Here is a 22204-nt window from a genome sequence, read left to right as displayed (position 1 = left end):
GCCATCTACAAAAGAGCAGCAGAAGCTCTTCCACCCTTTTGCTTCAGCACTCAAGCAAGGCAGGCCCTCAAAAACATACAACATGAAAAAAACTGTTTTGACAAAGAGAGGGCCTGAATGATCAACAGGGTATTCTCACCCTTCTCCTTCTGGGACAGAATTGCCCTGCTGTGTTGAGCACATTTCCTATAATGCTGGCAAAACATTTTATTTTTTTTTTTTTTTTTTTAGGATAAAGTATCAGATGAGCAGTGAGAAGAAAAAAAAAAAAAAAGGAAGTTGAACCATTAAACAGCAATCACAGACTGAAAGGAAATAGGCAGCTTATGCCAGAGACACTGTGCATCCCAATGCAGCTTTATAGATCTCTGCGACACACTTGCATGCAGCTCAGCTCAACACAAAACCTGTCTGAACTCTTGCCAGCGAACACTACCATTTATTGCTCTCACTACAAGAGCAATCACATCAGAAGGGAATACAGACATCCTTAATAGGATTTGATGTTCATCAATGCCACATGCTCTTTCAAATCACTTGGTTAAGTCTCTGTAATCAAGCTAAGAGGTTACGGAGCTGCTCCTGTGAAATCTCACATTGACTGATGTAAGTGGAACTTCCCAAAATCGTGGAAGGACTGTGTCAGTAACAGAGAAACATCTCCCCTTTTCTTACAGCTCTGCTGTTATGCTATTAGAGAAGAAACCTTCTGAAACCAGGAACAGGGCTGATTCCCACATCACAGGCATGCCTGTCAGCCACATAACCTGCTGATATGTTTTCTAACCTTTCCTAATCCTAATGTCGTTGGAAAGTGTCAGTGTCTATAATTAGCTGAGCAACATTTGCTTTTTAGCAACAATAAAGTCTTGTATTCTCTATATGCACTTTAATTAAGTTACTGTTCTTGGAAAACAGCATGGAAGACAACTGCATTTCCCAGCAGAAACTGAACAACGGGTCAAGTTAAACCTGGACTGTTCTTTGACTTTCTCCATATTTTTTTGGGTACATGTGCACAGAGCTTGTTTTGGGAGTTCCGTTAATTTTGTGGTTTGCCTTTCTTTTGTTAAAGAATAATCATGTTGATATTACCTTCTCTTAGACCATCAAGGGTTCTCGGACCATAACCACACGAGTAGCCTAGCGCACTAGGTTCCATTTTCTTTTGCAAACCCTTGAGTTAGTACCACACTGAGCCATCATCTACTACAGCTCTGCATTTTGTCTTCACTTCCCAGAGATACGTCCAGGCTTGCCTGGGGTGTACCCAAGTAAAGGACAGGGTTAACACACTAGTTGCAAAGCTGCTTCAAGCCCCCTGGCAAAACTGATGTTTGGGTTCTGTGTCTGTTTCTAACCTTATCAAAATATAATTCCTTGAGGGAAAAAAATACTGTTTCACAATTGTTTGTCTAAATCACTATGAAAACCACACAGAAGTATCTTGGCACACAGTGAAAGCCTGGCAACACAGATGCAGCACACATTTTCCTCTGCTCAATTGCTGGTAGGCAATTGGGGTTTTTTTTAAAGCACAAGTTGTAGAAACAACACCTCTACTGTGAAGGAGCCTATCTAGTGGCAAGGAACTTACACTAAATATTTATGCACTACTAATATGGGCAGGATGATTGCTAAGCTTCCAGCCACACTCAAAAAGCATTTAACCTTTACCCAAGATATCTTTGTTAAGAAAATGGATATTTGCATTTTATTTCTCTGTTTCAGCAAGCCCTGACACTAATTGGCACATGATATTTCTTCTCATAAAGTATCAAAGTACAATACGCTCCAGGCTTCCTGATGATTCTGCTACAAGCCTAGCAAGTCTTTAAAAATTAGGGTTTGGTTTTTTTGACAACCTCCCCCCTACTCCCAGCATGTGCCAGACTCATATGTACTTACAAAGTGGTTTAAAAATCCAACACCCAAAAAAACCTCAGAACCTCAAAGTGAGGATAATAAGGTCTCTGAGTGCTCTCCCTCTTTTGCCATGTTGCTAAAATAGTCAAAACCAGCAATAATTATGGTGCTATTTTCATAATATACACACAGAAAAATGGACTCTGGATAAGAACTTTAGCTAAACCAATGAAAAAATGAGTGAAAACAACCAACGTGCTGATACCACCCAATAAAACTGATTCGATATGGAAAGAGCAAGCCAATACCACTCCTAATCAAGTGCTGAACTAGAAATTTACTTTTGATACAGTGAAATCAGGAATCAGCTGCAAAAGGAACCATCATCAGTTGCCTAAACAGTATCCCATAGTTTTAAAGCAAAGGACTCCTGGTATTTTGCAGGAATTTGAAATTCCCAAGAACTGCTCATCATGTCCAACCTCAAAGGCAGAGTGGCAGAGAAGGGACAGAATTGATTTTGATGTAGTGCTTGTATAGGTGGTAGCACATACCCAGCTACTGGAAGACAGTATTTCCAGGGTAATTCAAATCTACTGGCATGAGAGCCTTGAAAACATGGCTAGCCCTATGGAATTTCTTCCTCCCCTTTTAAAGTTAAACCTTAAGTTTAGGGTAATTAAAAAAAAAAGAAACAACCTCCCCTCCAGAAAAAAACAAACAAAACACCACATTTGAAGATAGATTCAAAAAGATACTCAGAGTAAAGAACCCTCATTTAAACTTTAAAAGTACACCCGTACAGCACTGTTTGTTTCCATACACAGAAACAGACTTTCAGCTAAATCTCACAAGACCATAGTACTATGCAGCTTTCTGTGGCTGGCCCTCAAATACAATTTAATTCCCTCAACTAAATTAAAAAATATAAAGAAGTAAAATGTATATTGAATGCTAAAAAATAACATTTTATCAACAGCACAAGTCCTAATGCATATGGATTTTGAGATATTTGTTAATGAGCACTGTCTGCCTATTTAGTGTCAGAAAAACTCTTCCAAACCAATTAATGCCAGGCATCTTTATCAAGAATCACAATGGAAAAACTGTCAGCTTTCATACTGGGGAAAAACCAAGACCCATTTACAGAAGCATTCTGCACAAATAAAGGCATTTTAAGTATTTTATTTGTCCATCTGGAATGATTAGTATTTATAACCAACAACATAAATCTATCCCTTAGTGAAAGACCCAACAGCTTGTTATTGCCAAACATATTACAGCCTGCTGAAGGGTGAAGAATTACAGACATAAAAAGATGAATAACATTATATCACCATTAAATCATTTACTCTGTTCATAACAGTTTAATCATCAAACAGTATAAATTAAGATTAGAAAAAAAAAATCAACACTTCCAGTGATAAAATACATTCTGTTTAGTACACAATGTAACAGTACAGTTTATTACACTAGTGCATTAAAAAGTAAAAGAACAGGACATCTGCTTTGGAGTAACTGCATCATTGCTGATCTCTTTTCTGCACAAACACTGCTTGCAGCCACACAAGCTACCAGGAAGTCTCCAAGAAGTATCCCACTAGGAAAATCCATCACAGATAAAAAGTTTATCAGGAACTACTTCTCCTCTACTCATATTACTTGAATATGAGGCCATAAAATTAGATTCCTTCACTTCCGGAGTTACCAGTGACATCCCTTCTGAAATCAAGCAAGTAATGAACAGATTTGCATCCAAATTTCAACCATAAAATGAAACTGAAGTGGAAAAATGGCTTTCATTTTTCACCCAGTTAAGTTACTTAATAATTGGAAGCCACCTACAGAGTTTAAGTTTAGTGGTTTGAACCATTTTTCAAGGTTACTAGCATGTATGAAAGTTGCATGTATGAATGATTTGTAACCAATCAATAGCAGTGTAACAGCTAAAAAAATTTTGCTTATTAGAGATGGAATTTTAAGAACTCTTCTCCAAAGGTTAATTTGGAAAATAGCCCCTATAAAAGTTTTTTAGTAATGATTTCTATTTTGATTATGATTGATACTATGATTAATTCTGAACTAGATGACAACTTTGAAGACTAAAGTTAACACTGGAATCAGCCTTCAGTCAAAGTATATTGCAAACCTGTTTATCAAGATATTGCCTGCTAAGGACAGCCTCATACAGCTATTAACGTCCTATCAAGCATGTGGAACTACTTGCTTGTTGATTACACAGGATGTGAATGTGAAAAGTAGAGGGACACAGGTGGCATATTTCATACAAACTGACCAACAGCAAACAGAAAAAATTCAGAAGCCAACTGAATTTCAAGTGTGTGATGAAAACCTCGTTCAGTACCTCACTGTGTTCTCAATAGTCTCAATCCTTTTTTTTTTCCCTTCTGTTGTAGCACAGAAACTTGGGGAAAAAAAAAACGAAACACCACACAAACAACAAACCCCCCAAAACCAAAACCAAAACCCACAACCGCTGAAGCAACAGCAAAACAGAATCCCTTCTTTCCCAAGGATCTGAAATTCCCTCTGAACTTCATGATGCCCAGGAAAAGTTTAAATCCAGACACTATTGTGTTGATCTGACTGCCTGCCACACTAAACAATTCTGTCTACATTCACCTGCTGTCACTTACCTTATTGATAAATTGCAAGATTTTATAGGCAAAGCCTGGGGTTTTAGTTTTCTTTTATACCAGGATGTGATAGCATCCATATCTTCTCTGTGTTACAGTAATTTATCTTAAGCTAAATAAAATTATTATGCCTTTACTTTCTGTTTTAACCTTCAGATCCATCAAAAGTGAGAGATGGTTGCCCAAATTACCAGGAAAAAAAGGCCATTTTTTCCACACACGATCGAACATGAAAGTAAGCACTCTGCTTGCCAGCATCCATGATGCAAACTTATGATTCTTTGCATGATGCAAAAAACCCCGCAAGGCTATCATTAACAAACTGCATGTTATGGTTTCTTTCTATCCATTTCAGCCATTTCACTGGAAAGAGGAGGTAGTTTAGAAGTAAGGCACATCCTGCACTCCCTGATCAGCCATACGGCACATTTCCATTCCACTAAAAATATGATGTATTTTATTGCTGGCAATGAAAGTTAGAAGAAGTAATCAGGAAAAACTAATCAAATGCACTTGGAGTACTGTACTGTCTAGCCTCAGACAGCAGCAGAAAAACAGGCAAAACATCTTTTTGTTTTTTACTATAGAAAAAATAGATACTTCATCCAAATTTGAGAATGACAGACCTACAAAAGTATAGGGTGAATGGCTCATAAGGCTTACTGGCATTTAACTATTTCTTTCAGAGTGAAAGGAATGGACACAATCAAGTAAGTTAAAAATGTAGCTTGAATGCCTCTTCTATTAACTTCTAAAGTTATCTTAAAAGTGAGCTAGGAAGTTAGGATGTGGTTATTGAGAAAGATTTAAATCTATCATTTTGTTTTCATCATTACCATGAACTAAAATTTACCCCCAAAAATCAAAGGGCAAAACCCCCACAGCAACCAGGGGATAAAGTTACAGTCATGTTGATATCTACTCAAGTAAACCTTTAGCAAATAGTAAGGACAGAATTCAGATTCCTTGCCAACAGTTCAATCTCAGCATAGCATTAAGTTGTCCTCAAAGTTTGATCTGGCTCTTATCCAAAGTAATACAAGAACTGGGTTCCCTAAATGCAAAAGCCACTTCAGCTAGCTTCAACATGAAAGTTGTCAAACTGTGCAAACTCAAAGGAGCGAGTTCCAATAGCAGCCCAGCCGTTACTTGGTTGAGAAATGGTGACATTCTCCCAAAGAGGATAACCATTTAGCAGTCCGGAGGCAGAAGTGCCCTGTCAAGAAAAAGAAAAAGTTAGCTTTGTAAAATCCAATGTGTTGACACTGAGCCTACTCACATGGGAGAAGAGACGAGGCAGAAAGATGTCAACTTTCAACATTTCACACATTTTCCATGCAGAGTTGCTTCTGACTATTACATGGAATCCTCCAGTGCCTATCAGCTTTGTGAAACAGATCTAATGTCTTTAGAATGAATATATAAAGGCTCGTCTTCCCCTAGCTCTCAGCTTTGTAAACTCACTGTGCAATCTGAAAGGTAAACTGGTTTTCCACTTCCATATTTGTCAGGCTCCCCCAGACAGCCCAACTGCCTTAAGCACATATGATATACCTGGCACCAATTCTGCAGAATTACCCAAAAGTCAAAAGGAAAGACAAATACACTGTAGTCATTAAGCTGAGAAGCAGAGAGGCAGTAGAACTTTCAGGTATTATCCAAGCCATATGGAGCCATTATAATTGAAAACAGTTTCAGGAAAAGGTACAATTTATCTTGCCAGGGTTCCACTGAACAGTATTTAGGAAAAAAAAAAAAACCAAAAAAAAACAACTTCAGTTTACTTGTATTTCTTAACCTAAAAGACAATTACAGACACAGGTAAAAGCAAAGAAGCATTTCAGGGAGTCAGCATAACAATTCTTTAAAGTGGATCCCACACTTCTGTCATTACACGAAAGATTTATTTGGTAAAAAATACACACATAGAAATTTGCAGCATCATCATTTTAAAATTATCATCACTGTTTTGTGTTTTAAATGATTTATGTTCATCTTCCGTCCTCCATTCAGGTTAGCAAATACCCTGTTTTACAGATGGCAATCGCTGTCATAAGTGTGGGTGTACAAAACCCCAAACTAAACGAGAGTAATTCCAGTAAATGCCTCAGGTACAACAGTGTTTATGTCTCCCAGTGTGAAAGCATCAAAGATGAAAAACAGCTTCTAGCGCTTACTGACATTTTAGAATGAATGGAAGACTCAACGCATGATTTTAAAAGAGAGTTTGCTTCAGTAGACAATCTCCCCACCTAGGATTTAAGATTCCCCATGTTTCAGGCCACACTGCAGTTGCAAAGGTTACACTGGGCAAATGGATGAGGCATTCAGCAGAAGGACCTTAAAGCCTTTTATATTCTTGCACCAATGCCACACCCAGCTAAGCACACAGGTATATGGAAACGAGAGCCTGGGACTGCTTTCCTCACCAAGTGACTATGGCCAAAAAGGGTGGAGTGAGGGGAAGGGATAAACTGTGGACAGGCTTCTCATTAATAGTGGCCCATTTTACAGCCCCTGCTTTTTCAGTACAGGAAAGAATGATGGCAGATCAACTGAGTTTGCAAGTGGTTAGCTAGCTCCACAATCAACGCCTTATCATTCTGTTTTTAAATTCATGAAAAAGCATTTGGTGGGAACTAGATTGTAAAATGGACTAGTTTAGTAGCTTAATGATGAGGCTTCAGAACAAAGCCAGATCATGATCTTTTCATTAAACAAAAGGTTGGTCTCTCTAGCCCTCCTATCTCCAGCTTTGAACTCATCTTTCCAGTTATTTTCTATACCCTCTCCATTTTCTCAAGATCTCTAAAAATATTGGCAACAGAACTTGACTGCCAAAATAACAGAGATACTGTGTTTTAGATATGGCAAACTATTCATAGATTCATAGAAGAATTTGGGTTGGAAGTGAACTTCAAAGGCCACCTAATACACAGTCAACAGTACAGCAGCTATGTCTAAACCATATAGGACTGCAAGTTTCATAACTGTTTTTCTAGCTTTTTGCCTTTGTCCTTACCTGAATGTTGAGAGTAAGTGTATGCCACGCATTATCCCGGACACCAGAAAGTCCTTTCATTAATATTTCTTTTCCGGCTGCAAAACACACTTAAGGTCAGCAAAGTGATCTTTCACCCCTTTGCCAAGATTGACAAAAAACAAGCAAGCAAAAGCAAAATATATATTTTTCAGAAGCGTTCAGACCTAACATCTTAACAATTTCACCTGCAGCATGGAAGGTTTTACATGCAAATGTGGACTCTGCATTATCAGTGCATTCTACTGTTTTGACAGGACCTTTTTTCCACTTAAATCTCCAAAGTTCTTGGGAATTCAGCCTGAGACAAGGATTTCCTTTGCTGAGGGTATGGGTTCATGAAGTGTGACAGTAGCTACTGCTTTGCTTGTTCTATAGATCTCCTTGTTTATGTGTTGGAACTTTTTTAACTTGGAGAGTTTCAGTTGCCACATGATGTTACTTAGTTCTAGCAAAAATTTAAGCTAAACAAACATTAGGTGTGACTAATACCTTGAGGGAAGACCTGAAAAAAAATTAAGTGCTACAAGCAGAATCTTCAATTATTCACTGGATAGTTTCAGCTGCAATTTAACATCCAGCCTCCCTTCTCAAAATATATAAAGATCACTGAAAATAGCCACACAGGAAAAAATTACCACATTGTGTAACAAGTGTCTGAGTTTGAAATAATGAGACGGTTAATCAAATTCCTCTCATTTCATCTAGGAAAAATGATTTTTGATGGCCAGAGAACGTAATTGGGTAATGTTATGTCTTATTACAAATAAATCCTAGAGTCGATTCTAAACATGTCTAGTTTTTCCACATACAGCCAAAGCTTAAGTTGCTATGGAGTCAGACATTGCAGGTTTCCTAGGAGCACTGGTATATTAAAGAAGGCTTTACATTAGCTTCTTTTATGCTACCCATCCATGGCAAAAAAAGAGAACAAAAAAAAACCCACCCATCCAACAACAACAAAAGAACCCACCATCAAAACAAAAACATTAAAAAGAAAAATAATAAAAAGAGGAGAAATGAGAAACTACAGCTACCAAATAGGAGATGAAACTATTTTTAAGGTCTAGTAACATGTCATTATAGGCTGTCTTTATAGCAGATAAACTGTAGATCTAGAAGTTCCTGTTGACTTATGAGAAACTATTGAAATTTTAATTTACACTCATGAAGTGATGGGAAATGCATTTAAACAGCAAAGCCTGCCACTATTTCAAAGCAAATTAAAAAGAACTTTTGGTTACTGATGAAATATTATGACATACAGTCTTTCATATGCCCATCAAGTGCTCTACAGATGAACACAGGTAGAATATACTCTCACTCCACTGAGCTAGAATAACGGTAGAATGTATAATTTGTGGAAACAGTAAGGCACCCACCATCACCTAAGCCAGATGAATGCACATTGTCTTGCACTGCTCTACAAAACAGGCATTTCAAGCAGGATTTTCTGCTTAGGTGTAGTGTAAGAATACAGATCAAACCTTTCTGTATTTACTATTTTATCAGTATATACCTGTATTTTGTATGCATTTATAATTTTATCATAAAATTATTTATGATAAGCAAAATAAGTTACAATTGCTAGGGTAAAATAAGGTTTGTTAGCAAAAAAAAAAAAATTTAAAAAACCCAGAAAGCTGAGGCTGAGATGTGGACCAGCCAGTAGATGCTCTCTACACATACAAATTGCAGCCATTATTAGAGCACAATAGGTTAAATTCTTCAGTGATGACAACTGAATGAAATCTGAGTATTTGTAATTTTTATCAAGGCTATCAAAACGACATGTCCATACAAAAGCATCCACCTTAGCAAAGAGCTGCTTACCTAGGTCACCAGTGACTCGGTAGGTGCCATCTGCAAAAACCCAGAAGAAAACTCCTTTGGTACGTCGAACGTATATCCCACCATTATCAACTCTTCCTGCAACAAATACGCCCCCATCACGTTGTTTTTCTATGTAGATGTCACAAGTGACTGTCATATTTACCCTGGAAGACAAGTTTAGTGTTTTAAGAAGCAATAAATTGATGGTTGTTTTTTTTTTAAAGTAGGCAGCAATTAGAAGACCATTCCCTACATTGTACAGCAAACTGTTCGAGGAAAGATTTAGTAATCCTAACTGTGACAAACCTTTTTAAATAGAAGGTTCAAATATGTTGAGATTATTTGGTTTTCCTGAGGTGACACTTCAGGCATTTGAGGGATAAATGACTGAATCAAAGGAAATAAAAAAAACCAGACAGAACGGCCTTTTAAAGAAACATATAAAAAGAATTCCAAATAGAAAGAAAAAGTCTTAAGCATAAAATTTAGTATTAGTAAACCAATTAGTTAACAGGCTCTTTCCCAAAGGCTTTTTAATTTTAAATAAACATTATTCTAAAATATGATGCTGCTTGATTCCATCAATCATAATCATACTCTGATCAAGCCAGTAAATCTCATTCATGTTTACCCATAACTAAAACTCTTTTAAACAACAGTTGAATCAAATCCACACAATTCTAGGAACTGCTCAGAAGATGGCAGCCTGCAACAAGTAACCAAATGAATACCAAAGCTATTTCATTGATATGAGATTGATCAAATCACAATCAATCAAGAAAACTCAAAATTAACTAGTTTAAACTGAATCAAATTTTTGTCCATTTAAAAACATACTGAAACTCAGAGCACACTTTGAATCAGGATTTTGATTTGGTCTTTTTAGTATGCCAACCTAGACCCATTATTCCAAAAAATCAGCTTGACGAAATATGCCCAGCAGGACATTAGTTAAAAAAAAAAATTCCAAGACAGTGCAGCAGTGGGCCAAGCTATCAAGAGATAAGGTGGACTCCCCTTCTTTGGGTGTTTTTAAGAACCATTTAGACAAAGACTCAGTTGATCTCTTAGAGTTAGCAATAGCCCTGATTAGGGCTCAATGACTTTCTAAAGTCCCTTTAAGTCATCATTTCTACAGGTCTGCAGAAAGTCTGAATGCAAAAGCCTGCTATCCAAAAGAAATGAGGCTTGTGACACACTAACTGATCATAATTCACATTGGTAAGAAGGACATTTCCCCAGATGTCACAAGAACATAGTATATTTACGTACCACTTAAAATTTCCTATGAGGCTGATGGTCTGATCTGCATCAGAAGCCCAGGTGATGGGTCGCTGAACCACCACCTGGCGGAGTGTGAACACATGATCTCCTGGGTCAGAAGCATTTATGAAGTATTCAAATACACCTGTCTGATCTGCAAAATTTGGGGCTTCACTGAAAGGTGGATTACCTAGTCAGAAAATAAAATACACATTAACACCAAAACATTTTTCTTCTCTGCACTCTTCTTTTCCGAAAATATTCTCCAGAATTTTGACTGACTTTACCAAAGCACAGGCTCCAAAACTGAAGTTTTGGGAGTTTGGAGGGGATTTTAGTTTTGGTTTTGTTTTAAAGCAGACCCCAGTTTTTCAAATACATGAACAAAGTAAATTATCATGTTCTCTATCTTCCTGCCAAAAGCTAGTTCACTACTGTGATGAGCTATATGATTTGCATCAAGAATTTTAAACCTATTAGTGACCTCCCAGTTAAGACACAGAATTAAATATACCTCATTGCAAGTGAAGAATACAGGTGTAAGCTTGTTATAGAAACAGATATAAACAAAAACAAAACACACATTCAGACTATTTTATTAGGAGACTCAACGTAATTATTATTGCCTTTCTACATTAAGACATATCTGTGTGTGAATTAAGCTTTTGGATAAGAGAATTCTGACTTACGAATATTGAAATCATCTTTGTAATTTGAAGGGAAGGGCTGAGGTGGTGGAGGCTCTGGGTAACCACATTTCTGCCCAGTTTTGAGTGTGGTTAATGTATAAACTTCATCCACATTTAAATCTAAAGAAAAACTTCCCTTCCACACCTGTAATTAAAGAAAGCTCAAGCTGCAAAAAAAAAAAATCAACTAAATAACAAATACCCAAGTTCCCGAATTAAAGGAGATCCTTTAAAGCCTGATTTAAGGTAAAAATCCTTTATTCTTGCCTCAGCATTTAATATCTCTGAGCTATTTTGAAAATCCCTTTCCCCCCAAATTCTTTACTAACTCCAGGTAAGCTTACATATAGCTAGTAAAAATTGTCATCAAAAGAGCTAATAAAACATGCCCTAATAATGCAGTTTAGGCTTGAAAGTCAAGGATTTCCAGCAAAGGGGGAAGAAACATCTGAAATTGCAGAGACTGTAATTAAAACTGAGAGACTTACCTTCACAGGATGGAGTTGTTGGAAAAGACTAGAGCTTCCAGATTCAAAATCAAGCCTAGAATGCCACACTTGAAGGGTTTTTACCATGTACTATAATGAAACACAATATAAAAAAAAAAAAGAAAAAAACAATAAACAAATTAAAAAAACCCAACAAGCAAATCAGCACAACAGAGCACCCACCCTTGGAATAAATGCTGAAGAAAAATCCAATTGCATTTCTGTTCTGGGGAATTTCTTCTTCAATACATAGATGATTAGGCAGGGAGGCAGTAATTCTACAAATTCAGTTATGATGTTACATCTCATGGTAAAAAGCAGAACCAGAATACTTAACACTTTTCCAGGTGTGCAACAGCCTCTGGTACTGGAGGTAAAGAACTCCAGTTTCTTGCTAACCTGAAATATTGTTTTGCATTTATTTGATTATGGATAGCAATTAATTCTACAAGACTGATCAAATGTATTAAAGATCTACTTACAAATGACCCTTTGAGGTAGAAAGTTGCTCTCTGAGGCATCACAGTGAAATGAGGCAGTGGAGGCCTGATACATTGTGAGTGATTGTGAGTCTGAACAAAAAAAATAATGCAACAAAGTAACATACATTAGTGGAATGCATCACTTGGCAATGTTCATGAAAAACATACAGCATCAACTGAAATTAAAACAGCAAAATAGGACCAATTTGCAGCCATTTATTTCATTATTATCTTCATAACTACAACTATACCACTGTAATAACTTTGAGCACTGCTTTAAAAAAAGCATGATTTAATTTCCTCCCAGGGTGTGTCATCGAATTAAAGCTAATTTGTGTTAAAAAGATGGCATACACATCAGTCTTCAGGAAGACTCAACTAGCTTTTCTAGCTTATATCCAAGTTTAGATAGAAAAAATGACCTTTAGCGTTCTCACTGATGAAGCTACAAGCATTAGAGAAGATATTTCACAGATAATGAACTACATAAATCAGGACAGGTTCTTAATAAGAAGACATTTCCTTTGTCTTTTCTAGTTCACCAGAACTGATGATACACATACCATAGTTTCAATTATGATGGTAAGGTTTCCTAGGCCATCTGTCAGGGCTACAAAACTGCCGCCTCCTTCTAAGTGTCCGTCCACTTGCAAGTATGACCAGCCCGGCTGAGTAAACTGTGTTGTGTGTGCTGAGACAAATCAGAACAAAAATCAGAAGAAAATAATTAAGTCTTAAGAAAAAATAATACCATTTGTGATCTGAATTAAAATTTCATACATGCTTCCAGAACAAAAACTTGATCTTGGGAAGAAAGTAATGGAAATTGCAAAACAACTTTTACCTACAGAAGAACAAAGATTAATGAATATATAGTCAAGCACAATTAAAAACAAAATAAACTCTGTCAGACAAAACAGTAAAAATTATACCAATTATTTAGACAGAAAGAAAACACTATGCCACTGTGTAAGTCAATCATGTACATGCAATATGAATATTTATCAAAACTTACAGATTTTCCCAAATCTCTCTTATATTTTAAAATGCTTTTACATATGCAGGTAAGTAGCTGAAGACTGAAAATGAAGGCTTTTGTCTTGTTTCTCCTTTATGGCAACAAATGTCTATTTAAGGAGTAAAAAAAAAAAAAAGGAGAAAAGGAACTAGGAGAGCACACTACCTTTATGGGCACTTCAGATCAAAATATTTTAACAGCTATAAAAGGCAGTAGTGAATTTATTTCTAATGTATCTAGTGGTCACATATTAAGATTTCCCTTGCTATTAAACTTTTCTGCTTTCTATTAAAATGAGATTTTCTCTTCTTCTTTTTTAAAGCATTCACAAGGCTTTCCACAAATCTACTTTTACGAGTATAATTTTTTGTACCAAATTAAAACCACTAAATAAATAAATTGAAATGGAAAATACCATTATGCCCTGTGTTAGCAAACTTTTTGACTGCAAACTTTTTACCTGTAATCCAGATAGGAGCTTCTACTTTGTAGTGGCCACTCCATGGCTCTTGCGCTGTCATTAATCCACATCGACCAAAGGGCAGCTCTTCATAATAGCTAGCAACCAAGTTCCATGCAATGGTTCTAGAATAAACACGAGTTTGTTTGCTCCATTCATATGGATAATATTTGATGAATTTAATACAAGAATTTAACCTTCTTTTATTTTTTCCTCCAGCATACAATGAAAAGAAGCTTAAGGGAAAAAAAAAAAAAAAAACAACCTTTCCAACCTTAGTGCTTTCTGCTGTGTTGTATTTCAAGCATTTCAGACGTAAAGACTTCTCTTCATTGTTCCAAAACAAAGTTACAAAAAAAAATAAAAGCTTTGAATAACTCTGCTTAGATCTTGATGCCTACATTTTCTTTTGGCCTCTTTTTTTTCTTTTTCTTTTTTTTTTCCCCAGATTAGTAGTTGTTGCATGGGAAACATCAAACTATGTTTTCTATAACTTCAAGTTGTGAATTTTCCTACTAAACAGAACAGCTTTCTTCTAGATTTCAGTTTGTGAAAGAAAACATCTGGGAAACTGTGAACATAACAAAAGACTACAGCCTGTTTTAGAATGAATTCTGAGAAAGAATTTGCATGGAAAAACTAGATAATTATATCTGTACCTACTACTTTTAACTGAAGACAAACAACCTGATAAAGACCTTAAGAAAAATACAGATAAATTAGCTTCAGCATTAATTTCATCTAAGTTTTTTAAGTTGTTGCTTCTTAAGAACATGCTCTTTTTAAACAAATATTATCAGTCTCAAAGGCATCTGAACTCGCCTGCATACACTATTGGATACTGTGAAATAGTAACTCAAGAACACATTAAAACTTGTGTGACTTCTACCCCAGAAAGAGGTAAGGACTGTAGATTTCATACCTTACTATATCAGAATTCAGACTGAGAGTGGAGAGTTTCAGTTTACCTACTATCTTACCATAGCAGACTCATACAGTACTTTAAACAATCCTTACATATGAAGTTGAGAAAGCAAGCAACAGTGAACACTTACGAGGTCATGTTTCCATTCACATAGTTTTGGTTCAGGATCCGAGCCCAGCAGCCTGCACCAACTTCATCATTGAAAGTACTGTAATCTTCTGAAGACCACAGTTTCTTCTTAGTTAACAAGGCATTTGGCACTGTTTTTGTTCCAGGATAGTGAGCACTACACAATATTTTAAGAAGAAAAAGCACTTAGCAAAAACCGGAAAATGAAAGTCTGGAAGTGTGCTCAGCAGCAATGATACACACCTACTCCAAACTGAAACAAAGGAACAAATTTTCTTTGGAATAATACAAATGGAATAAAAGGAAATGGATTGAGAGAGAACTGTAATATTCAGTACCTTATTGTATTTACATCAGTAGATTATTATCTCTTCTGACATATGTCAGCATGTAAGAAAACCTTGTTTTAAATACATCATGCAATTTCTGCAACTTGCTAAAGCAAAGCTTTATCCTGAAATGGAGCTTGAAGATTTTCATAACTGTTCTGTGCTAAGTAGACAAAATACATGCTACCTTGTACTACCTTAAACAAAACCATAAATGATTATAAAATCAACAGTAGGATACAGTAGTAAGAACTTAAGTGTATGAATGTCTAGGGAGCTAAGCATGAACCTGGCTAGTTCTACACACCTTTTTAATAAACTCAGGCTTAAAAAGGGATGCTCATTAGACTATGAAGGTTACAGAGGTATAAACTGAAAATAGTTGAAGCATATAATGAAAGCTAATGCTCTTTCCAAAGTACTTCTTAGTATGAGGAGAGATGCTTTCTCCCAAATGAAGACTACTGGTTAAACCAGTTAAACTCAATAACAACATTGATCCAGTGTGCCAGATTAGCCTGACTGAAACAAAATCTTTAAAATCACTGGCAGAAAACAGGATTCTTATTTTCCTCTCACTAGGCACACTCATTGAACACATTACCTATATACACTAAAATGAAACTATCAGCACTGAGAAGGAAGGGATAAATATTTCCTTTACTATTAGCCAGAAATTTGACAAATTGATACATCTGTGACAGGGACATGAAAAACACCATTTTTTCTAGACTGACTGTTGGGGCTTTTTTCCATTATTTTCACCCACTGCCCTTCATACACAGCTTCAATGATGATAATGCAGCAGATAGTAGAGATTTTATCTACATTCTTCTCTGTTGTACAGATTATTGTATTTCCCCTTTGGCTTGGAAACGTAAGTATTACTTAAATACCAAGCAAAGCTCTTTGCAATGGCATAAATATGCAGCTTGCAAAGACAAGGCAAAGAAAGAATAATTTGTCTTTCTACACTCCGTATCTTAAAGAGCTATTTCTTAAATATGAAGAGTCAACATTTCTGTGAATACAAGCTGTACTTTACAAAAAGAAAACAAAACAAAAGCAGGGTATAGAGCGCTTTACATAAATAAGATCACACAGGAACACTGAGACGAGAGAAGAAAAATAAATCAATGTAAAGACACTAAAGCCACGGAAATAAACTGGTAAGCAGTGTCAAAGTTACAGGGAAAATAAAGAGGTTCTAGAGGCAGACTCCTTCAGCGTATCTTTATTGGCAGCTTTGCTCCACTTAAAATCCACACACAACATTCTTATTTTGTACCACTGATACACAATCAGGTAAGGCAGCTCCATCACCAGTTAAGAAATGAATAATTTTTCTCTATTCTTAGATGCAATTTCTGTTACTGTTAATGAATAAAATTTTACTGTACTGCTTTTCATTTACACTGATGTTAACCCAAAAGGCGGTGGGTTTTTTTTCTTTCATTAATATCTAAACTAGTCCTCAAAAAGTATAGGACAAGACTAAGGAGTGTGTAATTTACACCGTATGAAAGCTAGTATATTTTTTTTTAATAAGTGCACCAATTTATTATTTTTAACTTTTAACAGCACTGGAAGTGTATCCTTTAAAAAGACCCACTCAAACGCACAAAATGAACACTTGCAATCAGATTGGATATGTTGAACTTTGTGATTTATATTTCAAGAAAATGCTAGATCATGCTGCAGTCCTCTTTTAGACATTCTGTGTCACTCTACAGCCTCAACAACTAACACAAGGTGAACAGCAAAGGACAGCAGATTAGCTGTTTCCAGAACAGCGTGCTCTGTTCCTTCAGTAGCGCAAATAATCTTTTTACTTCACTGGAAATGAAAACTCTTACAAAACGGAAAGTATATTCCAATTACTCTCAGGCAGTAATTGGTCCACTCAAGGACATCTACCATGTGGAGACTTGAGTATCCACATTAATGTTTCAGAAAAACCACAGACCCCTAAACACCTACCCTTCTTAATGCCTGAAAAGATGGGACTTTATGCATCATTCTTACAGATGTGATGCTTCATCAGAAGTAGCAGGATTTTAGATTCTCTGCTCAAAAGAGCAGAGATTCAAGACACAAAAGAGAATAAAACAAGAAAAGAGAGAGGAAAAATTGATTTACATCATGAAAAAGGGAAAAATACTGGATCTTGGTGGAGAAAAGGCAATGAAAGTAATAGCTAAAGTAATCTCCCATCCAGATTGTCTGAGACACCTCGCAGATCACAGATCACACTGCTAGTCCAAAATTGATTTTATGTACATTCATTTAAAATCCTGGTTATCTGAAATACTTTTTATAGTTCCAAGTAAAAAAAGAAAGCCAACCACCAGGTTTTTTCTGGGTTTTGGGTTTGGCTGTTTTGTTGTTTGGGATTTTTTTTTGTTTGGGTCTGTTTTTTTCAAGATACCATGATGTGCACCACTAAATGTCCAGCAGCCAACTGATTATCTACTACACAAGAGAGTATTTAATCTCCCTGCTAAAACTGAATCAGAGTAGGGATGTAAAACACTTCCAAAGAGTTAAGCAACTACAGTTTACTGAGACAGATTAAAAATAGTTGAGCTTCAGGAACTGACTCTGACTGCATACTTGTAGCTGCCAAAAACCAGAAAGGAAGCGTAACTACTACACTGGGACCACAGCAATTACAGCAGATTTGCATCCACTTAAAGGGAGTTCACAATTCCTTTTACTTGTTGATCCACACATGATCCAAGACTCCATTGCCAAAATACTGCCAGGACACTTTTTGTTGTTTGAAAGTGGAGGTAGGGAATTCATTTGAGGGGGCACAAACTGCCTATCTGTATTTGGAGTTAAAGCCTTCATATCTACAAGTCCTATGGGCCAGGTATATAAAGATGAATGAAAAAGACTCAAGATGAAGCAAGGAAAATACATATTTCATGTATGTGATTGGGTCAGGCAAGTTTATGGAACATAATTAAAATTTAGAGCTAGTATAAAAAGAAAAGTTAATAAGCAAGTCTTACACACATTGCCATTCAGCCGACAAGTCAGTAATCAAACTCAAATTTAGTCTACTACTTTCACAAAATATTAGCATCATATAGTGAAACCCAGAACCGTCAAAACAAGTCAGCTGGCTACATGCTTTCCAAACACAACCTTCCCATCAAGGAAAATGGGAATTAAAAATCAAGACATTACTGTAACTGAAAAATCATTCAGAAGTTCACTTCTGGCTCACACCCATTTCTGTGACAGACCAGGAAGACAGTAATACAAAGCTGTGTAAAAAGCTGTACAGCTGAAGAACCTTTTGCTTACCAAAGAAAGGAACCAAAACAACCCTCAGAATAAACAGGGCTGTCCAAAAAAACTTCAAGTTATCAAACATTTGACACAGACAACAAGAATCTTCCACACTGGAGAAGGCTCATGACGCAATTAAAGGGTTAAGGCTGTTACCAGGACAACATTCCATGTGATTTGATGTGGGTTAGTAAGAAAGATAAAAGTATCAATCCTTTCATTGCAGGTGAGAGTATAGAGAGGTAAATCTTTGGCTGTGCTAGTTATAAATAAGCACGATGAAGACAAACTATGAACAAGCTACCAAGAAAAAAAGAGAGAACCCCCTACCCAATTGCATCGACCACTCCATGGAGCTCAGAGTCAAGCAGCAAGACAAAGGAAATGGGCTCCCACAGTCTATCGCTGGCTATGATCCTCACCTGCTGCAGACCATACTTATCCAATGTGTATCTCAAGAGCTTGGGGAAAAAAAAAAGAAAAAGAAAAAAGAGAGCAAAGAATAGAGAGAAGAGACAAATAAATATTTTTCATATCAAAACTTTCTGTTGGAAAAGGCAGCATCTTCTTCAGCACCACTTGAACATATTTTAAAAAAAATGTTTCAATTCTGATTTTTACAACTTGGACAACAACTGCTACATCAAACAAAATGTAATAGATTTTCAAGCACAACATGCCTTCAAAGAACATCTTCCTCTACTATGCCAAACCTCACAGCACTTGATGAAGAGAAAAATTAAAACCACTTGACTCATTTTCTGACACACAAAAACTGCAGATGAAGTTAAGACAAAGCATATCACATTTCATGCAAGACACTCTATTTGCAGATCAGTGTTACAGTGTTACAGTGCTGAGGATTAGGCTACAAGGACTACAATATAGGGTCCTGTATTATACAGGACAACTGAATTATAAGTTATAAACCTTGTGAAAGCACAGTAAACATTTAATTAAGAGAAGGATTTGATTCCCCATATTCTCCCTGCTAATCAACTATTTCAGTTTAACAGTGAAGCAACACAAACAAGAGCAGCTCTTCTTAAACAAAACCAATGAGAAAAAACCCAGACACATATAAACCTTCCTACTCAACTGTGTTTTATTTCAAGTTTTCAAATTGCAACCACTTTGCACTTCCTCAGAGACATTTTAAGGGCTTGAAAAATCAATGAAACAAATCTGAAACATCATGTAAGATCGAGTCTAAGGATGTAGTTTTTTAAAGCGGAGAGGTCCCCTAAACAGCAGTTGCTGTACTTGTTAACCCAGATAACATCAAACACCTAACAACTTCCAAGTCATTCTGTAGATATCTACCATACATGTTCTCTAACAGGGAACACTACCTGCAGGAAACAGTGCTGCACAATTATTTTTTTTCCACAGATCAGAATCTGAACTAGTTTATATGCCGTCCGACAGTAGCCTGAAACAGCAAGATTTCCAGCCCCAAAGCGTTAACCTTGGCTGAACACAGCATTGTATTTATTACATAGAAAATATGTAGTTTGTAGGCTAGTCTGGGTCAAGTGTCCTGTCTCCACTTCCTCCCAGCTTCCCCTCCTCCCTGGCAGAGCATGATGCTCACAAAGTCCTTGGTCAGACTAAACATTACTGAGCAACAACTAAAACCATCAGTGTTATCAGCGCTGTTCCCAGGCTGAAAGTCAAAACCACAGCACTGCACCAGCTACTGAGAGGGAGAAAAATGGCTGCTACTGCTGAACCCAGGACACTGTTACATCTTGCATTAGAATAATGCAGTATTTGATTTGCAGACTTAACATGTGTACAAAGGCTAAAGTATTCAGTGATTAGGAGAGGTTCCTGATGATTAGAGAAAAAGAGTTTTAATGCCTGCCTTCCAAAAAGAGGATCTGAGAAACTACAGCCACATCAATCTATCCTCATTCCTCAGGAAGGTTAGGGAGCAAGTCTTCCTGGAAGCCACTTGCAAGCACAAAAATGACAGAAGGATGACTGGGAATGTCAACATGAATTTACCCGGGGAAAATTATGCCTGACAAACAGGACTGCTTTCTACAACAAGCTGACTACCTGTGAGGGCAAGGTAAAATCAGTGGATGTCCTAGACCTTGACTTTAGCAGTCTCCAACGATGGTTGATAGACAAGTCCAACCAGGGTGCAGATGGCTAGCAATGTCATCATAGCCTGATATTAGGGATGATGCTGTTTGATGTCTTTAATAAAACTCAGGAAGTTTACATTTTGTTTTGCTTGCACACACAGCTTTTGCTTTCTTTAGTAAGGTGTCTATCTCAAACCAAGAGTTTTTTCACTTCCACCCTTCTGATTCTGTCCCCCCATCCCATCGGGGAAGAGTGAGCAAATGGCTATGTGGGGCTGAGCTGCCTACCAGGGTTAACCCACAACAATGCTTATATGTTGAAAAGGAGGGCTGATGTTTAGAGGAAATGAACAGACTGGAAAAAAACAAGCTGACAGGAACCTTGTCAAGATCAAGAAACGCAAACACAAAGTCCTACACACCTGAGACAGACTAATCCTTTGCAACAGTACAGGCTGTGGACTGATTAAAAATTCAGTCAGAAGTAAAAACTTAAAGGAAGAAAAAAAAAAAAGAGCATGAGTATGGTTAAACACTTGTAATAAGTTGCCTAAAGGGGTCGTGACAACACTAAAGTTGAACAAGATCCAGCAATATGATCTAATTGTACCTGCTTGATGAAGAAGTGTTCAACCAGATGACCTCCAGAGGTCCTGTGTAAACCAACTTAGTCAATAATTCTACCTAATTACAGGTAACATCCCCTGAAATAGGCCTAAAAAAATTCCCCAACCAACCCAAAGAAGGCTGTTCTACCAGTCAAATCTATTGTTTTAAATTGAGACAAACATATTGTCTTGAGATCAGTTACAGAAATCCAAAATTAAATGCCTAGCTTGTGATTTGAACTTTGTAATACAAAAAATCCCTTTTAAAATTATGGCAAAAGCAGCATGGTCAAAATCATAAAATAAATCCAGAAGCCAGGATTTTCTAGAATTAGTCCACCAGCTTAGTATAACTCCACACAAGTCAATTCATCTCGCTTTATTAGAGCAAATATTTTTTACCCCAGAAAGAACAAACAACAATGAACCGAGATTGTTCTTCATACTGAACTGAGAAATTGTTCCTGGATGTTAAGACTAATGATTCCTCTAAAGTTGACACTGTATTAACTATGAAAATTAACAGTACAAGAATCCTTTACGTAAAAGCCACAGTCATTGATAAATAGCTTTTAAATACATCTATTAAGATTTATTACATCTTTTAGGTTTTGCTGGTTTTGTTTTGGCTTGGGTTCTTTTTAATACCACTAAGAGACAGGAAAAAAAAATACAAATTGAAACAGCAGCTATTTGATGGTTGTATTAGAAAAGACTCCTGCAATACCAAGCAAAAATAAAATATGATTTGTCCTGTCTGGTAAATAATCTGATGAAGGCGGATTTTTTTTTTTTTCCACCAACCAACATAAAAATGACTGCCCGCTAATAATGATTTAAAAGTCAACGACAACTATCTTCAAGGCTAATTGTGGAATGACATAGGTCTTTAAGAAAGGACCTTCCAAATAGAGCTATGGGCTCTACAGACTTTGTTAAACACAGCAGAAAAAAAATAAAATCCATGTCTAACACAGGTGATGTAGTAGTGAGCCGCTATATACCCTGGGAGAAAAGTAAT

At 36.6% G+C, this 22204-nt stretch overlaps 1 protein-coding gene across 2 annotated transcripts in view; it reads right to left on the bottom strand.

Moving 5' to 3' along the window:
- Positions 1-4640: 4640 nt before the first annotated feature.
- GALC (galactosylceramidase) overlaps positions 4641-22204 on the bottom strand; it is a 33770-nt gene continuing 16206 nt past the window's right edge. Inside the window, exons 7-17 of one of the 2 annotated variants that reach the window (XM_061359989.1) lie at positions 18810-18940; positions 14852-15007; positions 13797-13921; positions 12882-13009; positions 12319-12408; positions 11837-11926; positions 11349-11493; positions 10669-10849; positions 9397-9560; positions 7546-7622; positions 4641-5739 (exon numbers count right to left, since the gene is read on the bottom strand). In XM_061359989.1, the coding sequence (XP_061215973.1) occupies positions 5596-5739; positions 7546-7622; positions 9397-9560; positions 10669-10849; positions 11349-11493; positions 11837-11926; positions 12319-12408; positions 12882-13009; positions 13797-13921; positions 14852-15007; positions 18810-18940 (1431 nt within the window). In that variant the 3' untranslated portion in view covers positions 4641-5595. The remainder of the gene's footprint in view (positions 5740-7545; positions 7623-9396; positions 9561-10668; positions 10850-11348; positions 11494-11836; positions 11927-12318; positions 12409-12881; positions 13010-13796; positions 13922-14851; positions 15008-18809; positions 18941-22204) is intronic. The other variant, XM_061359991.1, reaches the window with a different exon arrangement.

Source organism: Neopsephotus bourkii, unplaced genomic scaffold (assembly GCF_033783945.1).
Source record: "Neopsephotus bourkii isolate Nb327-2 ecotype Australia unplaced genomic scaffold, CSIRO-AGI_Nbou_v1 NB_998, whole genome shotgun sequence".
Taxonomy (NCBI): Eukaryota; Metazoa; Chordata; class Aves; order Psittaciformes; family Psittacidae; genus Neopsephotus; species Neopsephotus bourkii.
This window is presented reverse-complemented; position numbering and strand designations above follow the sequence as displayed.